Here is a 5003-nt window from a genome sequence, read left to right as displayed (position 1 = left end):
TTCTCACACGTATATATACATATTTAAACGTGCCAATGAAAAGCATCCAGCGGGACAGGTATCCAACGTGAGAACTACCTTCATACTGCACTATATACATGGACAAGTTGAAAAAAAACATTTCTGTTGCTAAATATATTCTAAACCGTATTCCATGTTATATTTAAATCTAGTTTGTGTTTATGTTTTTAATATTAATGTGCGATTAAAGATTCTTTTCCCCATACCAAAAAGACTATTTGAATCCGAGATAACTAGAGCTGGGAAATTACTTAAAATTGTATTCCATTACTGATTACATGATGAAAACTGCAGTTATGAATCAGTCTAGGTTACTCATTTCAGGTTACGTAAACGGACTACTTTTTTTTTTTTTAAATCAAACTTGTTTTAAATGTACCATATTGATAAAAAAGCAGAGTAAGAAAATATATTCTGTTTTTATGGCAACATCATAAAATGCATTAAACGTTAGAGTTGATAGAGAGTGAATGGTGAATAGTGAGTTGATAACCTAATAATTAAATCATAAAAAAAAAAAAAAGTAAAATAAAGGCAAACACTTGAATGCTAATAATATACTGTATTTGTTTACCTGCATGTTAGTGTGACCATTAACCAAAATCATAGAACTGTAAACATGTTAAATTATTGAAATATTATCTTCTGTGATATTTCAACAAATATTTTAAGAGGTGACAAATGTTTGGGAAGCCCTGCATTAAACAATTTTATAAACATGAAAACAACACGCCCCAGTCTTTCAGGTTTGAAAAATTTTTGTACAGACGTCCAGAATCAATAAATTATGATTAATTTACTGCCACTGTATGAATAAGAATAGGTAATCATGTAATCCATAAAAAAAAATTACTAATCTGATAAGCATTTTAAATTATAATTTGCTCTAATTACAAGTACAACATTTTTGGAATCTGATTATGTAATACAGGTGACATGTAATCAGGTACTACCCAGCACATAGGACAAGGAAAAGCAAGAGACAGCAGAGATGTGGAATCAGGGTCTTTAAGAGTATTTACAAAAGGTAGTACAACACAGAACTGCTCTTATTTACATTTGCCTTTTAAAAGCTCCTGAGAATGAAACTATAGCACATGTTGAAAGCATGAAAGTAAAAAACGTAAAAATCCACATGGTTATAATACAACAATGAAATGGGAAAGAATACGAGTAAAAAATGCTGATAGTTTGAAGTGATATTACAATGCAGTGTACTGTACAAAACTGGAGACGGGTTGTTCACTTTGTTCCACACAGAGTTGTGAGACGATTCTGTATTAGGGGAAAAAAAATTAATAAAAAGAAAAACATTAATTTCTTCCAATTTAGAGGGTGGTATCACTATAAAACGGTTTACATTTAAAGTAAATTTAGTTTAAAATCAATTCAGTAAAAAAAAAAGCCAGTAAAAAAAAAAGCCATGCTTTCCTAGAAGTTTCATTAAGAATTAACACAGCAACACATACCTGCAGGTTTCTGATACTGCGTAGGGCCTTCTCATCCAGCTGACTCAGATCCACAGAATCCATCTCACTGGCCAGCAGCTGAATGCACTGAAATGATAAAGAAAACATGTCATGTATGCATACATACACAATGTGTTTTACTTCATTAGTAGCGGTAGCAAATCACCCACCTCTCCGTTTCCAAGGGGGACACTAATGACAATGTCTTCTCCACTGCCAACAATAGGTGAGCCGTTAACAGACATGCTGTACACCTTCTCCCTGTGATGTGGAAGTCTCAGTGCTGGAGTCTTGGGCAATCTGAAGACAAAATTTTTTTTACACAAATAGCCCTTAGAAAAATGTCATCAGACTAGTATTTATACAGCTTGGGAAACATTTTTAAATGATCTGGACCTTAGGGATGCAAAAATTGTGTTTACATTTCATAGTTGGGGACGATGTAATTCCAGGTCTATTTTGATGTACTGAACCTTTTTTTGTTTGTAAATGTGTAATTTGTGAAAGTCAATAAATATATCAAAAAGTAATGAATATTCAAGCAATCACAATCAAAGCCATATAATGTCACGTGTAAGTATTTACCGTGGGTCAAAGCGTGGTGTGATAAGAGGAGTAGCACCAATGATTGAAGACTCAAGTAAACTTCTAGCGGGGGTGATCAGAGGCTTTCTTGTAGACCTATGTACAAAAAGCAAATATGGATTCAGACTCCCAGAACAAACCATTGGGATTCTATGAGGCAACACGTTTAGGACAAAATCGGTGTGTTTAATATTAGCTGATTGTATATTTTCTTTACCTTTGGATGGTGTTGCTCTGTTTGCTGATGGAGAGAGCTCTGGCCTTCTTGGAGGTAGAAGGTGCCTTCTTTGATGCTTTCTTCTACATTAGACATATTAAGGAGAGAAAGGGAGTCAGGCTCCTGTACACATTAAAGGGCCAGATTTTCTCAAGGACCCTTCAAAGACTAGTATTACCATTTTTTTTTTTTTTTACATAAATAACTGTAGATCGAACAGTAGAATATGGCGCTAGCAACACAAAGGTTACAATGTATGGAAAATACATGAACTGATACAATGTATACTGTAATGCAAGTTGTTTTGGATAAAAGCTTCCACCAAATGCATAAATGTAAATGTCAATGTAAACTTGAACTACAGTGCCTTCAATATTTCCTACTTGCGTGTTTGAAAATGGTAATCCGGATTTTAGATGGTATATAAACATTTGAACACTATATGCTTATTTTTTATAATTATTTCTTGAGTTTTTCTACTGCTAGATCAAGGGTGCCCAACCCTGTTCCTGGCGATCGACTGTCCTGCAAAGTTTAGCTCCAACTATAATCAAACACACCTGAAGCAACTAGTTAAGGTCTTCAGGATCGCGTGAAAATTAAAGGCAGGTGTGCTTGATTAGAGTTGGAGCTAAACTTTGCAGGACAGTCGATCACCAGGAACAGGGTTGGGCACCCCTGTGTTAGATAGTGACAACACGGCAATCACATGTGCTCATCTTTATCAATACATTAACTTCAGCGTGATTTGAACGCCTTACTAAGTAGATTTCAAAGGCTGTACCACAAACCTTTTTGACTGTAGACTTAAGGGGTGCCACGTTTTCATCTTCTGAGTTTGCACCATTCTTGGCTTCTGTAAATGAGATGAAAGTGGGAAAATCAGATTTGAAAACACCGGTATGAAGGTTTTACAAGCTGACAGAGGATGCAAAATGTACCTTTGGCAGCAAACTTGGGAATCACATGATTCTCTGCAATAGCAAGCTCCACTTGAGCAGCTTCCTCCCTCACCTGATCAGAGAGAGACGACTTTCATTCAATCAAGACCAACAGTGATTGATAGAACAACACTGATTAGTTTACAACAGAGGTCTTCAACCCTGCTCCTGGGGACCCACTCTCCTGGAAAGTTTATTTCCAACCGGCTTCAGCACACCTGCCTGCAATATTCAAGCAGTCTTGCGGAGCTTGATTGGCCACTTCAGGTGTGTTTGATTAGGGTTGTAGCTAAACTCTTCAGGATAGTGGGTCCCCAGGAACAGGGTTGAAGACCTCTGGTTTACAACATGGAAAACATATACAAACAAACATGTTCAATGCAAGTAACGTTACCTTTGAATCATCCACTGGTGACTTTGGCTTCTCTATATCTGCAGTTTAAAATAAGAACCGTGAGACAATACCAAAGTATGTGCGATATTTCACCCCATATTAACAGAGGCTACATAGACATTTTTTTCAAAAACAGTGCCACTGACATATCACATAAAAAATCCTTACTGCAGTACTCGATCCAGTTCATTTTCCTCACTGCCATGGGAAGCTTTATCAGAGCGGTCTTGTAAAGGTTGTCTGCATCTTTCAGAAGATTGTTAGTCTTCTCCTTCAGTCGTTCAACAATGGTATGAACTACAAACAAAGAGTAAAGCTTTCGAAATATGGACAAATAAAGTTACTTTGTATTCAGACACTAGCGACAAATTTTACCTTCATCGTCAAAATCAAGCAGAAAAGCTTCTAGTTTCGGTGTTTTAGGATTCTTCTTGTTTTTAGTATTCTGGGTGCGTTTTCTTGGGGCCATGATGGACCTAAAAAACAAAGACGATACATTTCTTCAACCTCACAGCGATAACGCGCTTATATATTAGTACTTGGTATATTATCTAGTTAATTTAACAACACAAAAAGCATTTATTTTTTTCTTACTCTAAAAACCCGGTCTATGTCGTCTCTCACTGTCTTCTTCTTCTTCTTGGTTTTTAACGGCGGCTGGCAACCAACGAAAATAGGTGCATTACCGCCACCGTCTCTCACTGTAGCGGACACCGACGGTTAAAAAGAGCCTTTTCAAATTTAACTCTACTACGTCAGTAAGCCAATCAGCATGCAGCTTTGACCGTCGCCTTGTAAACCTGCGTCGTGCTCTGACCAATAAGATATCGCCTCTCTTAAACGAAGAGTCTAGCCAATGGTTGAGTGTTTTACTGTCACGGCTAAAGAAAGAAACAAGCGGATTGGTGGATGGATGGTACGTGTTCCCGGAAGGAGCGCATCGCAGTTATCACATGTACTTTTTAGGGCCCAAGCCAGTAAGGCGCAGGGCCCTATTGTTCTTCTAAGGATTATTATTTTTTTTTTTTTTTTTTTTTTTTTTATTTTTTTTTTTTTTTTTTTTTTTCAATCATCCGGGCACTTTTGGGGGCCTTAACGTGCCCGAAAACTCTCGAAAATTGGCACGCACGTTGGAACCTGCGGCCATTAGGACGCCGCTGAGGCTGGGACCCGGGCGTGGCACAGGGGCTCTACGGCGCCCCCTGGAAAATTGTCAGAAAGCTTGATGTATAGCTCACACATACTTGCACGTATTCATATGAAACTCGGTACACATATAGAACTCATTGAGCTGAACAACTTCCGCGCAGCATGTCATAGGCTCCGCCCAACAGGAAGTCGGCTATTCAGGGCTGTTTAAAAAGCGCATGCTCTGG

At 37.6% G+C, this 5003-nt stretch overlaps 1 protein-coding gene across 1 annotated transcript; it reads right to left on the bottom strand.

Annotated features, from left to right (window-relative positions):
- Window positions 1-422: 422 nt before the first annotated feature.
- On the bottom strand, window positions 423-4578 carry LOC306884858 (borealin). Its single transcript, XM_079441083.1, has 11 exons — window positions 4222-4578; window positions 4003-4103; window positions 3796-3924; window positions 3628-3665; window positions 3234-3306; window positions 3084-3148; window positions 2293-2375; window positions 2076-2171; window positions 1661-1790; window positions 1491-1577; window positions 423-1296 (listed from the first exon to the last, which is right to left on the bottom strand). Exons 2-11 carry the CDS (start codon window positions 4094-4096, stop codon window positions 1264-1266), a joined length of 828 nt encoding a protein of 275 aa, XP_079297209.1. The 5' UTR covers window positions 4097-4103; window positions 4222-4578; the 3' UTR covers window positions 423-1263.
- Between the last annotated feature and the right edge of the window lie 425 nt (window positions 4579-5003).

The sequence above is a fragment of the Barbus barbus genome (genome assembly GCF_936440315.1).
Source record: "Barbus barbus genome assembly, chromosome: 19".
NCBI classification, from domain to species: domain Eukaryota; kingdom Metazoa; phylum Chordata; class Actinopteri; order Cypriniformes; family Cyprinidae; genus Barbus; species Barbus barbus.
Note: the sequence above shows the minus strand (reverse complement) of the source record. Positions and strands in the feature narration are given on the sequence as shown.

What these genes read in the sequence shown, in the direction of transcription:
- LOC306884858 (XM_079441083.1), bottom strand. Translation starts at nt 4,096, where the DNA reads ATGGCCCCAAGAAAACGCACCCAGAATACTAAAAACAAGAAGAATCCT. An exon ending in GCTTGATTTTGACGATGAAG is followed by an intron (nt 3,925 to 4,002) that starts GTAAAATTTGTC and finishes CTTTGTTTGTAG; the next exon opens with TTCATACCATTGTTGAACGA. An exon ending in CAGAGCAACACCATCCAAAG is followed by an intron (nt 2,172 to 2,292) that starts GTAAAGAAAATA and finishes TTTTGTACATAG; the next exon opens with GTCTACAAGAAAGCCTCTGA.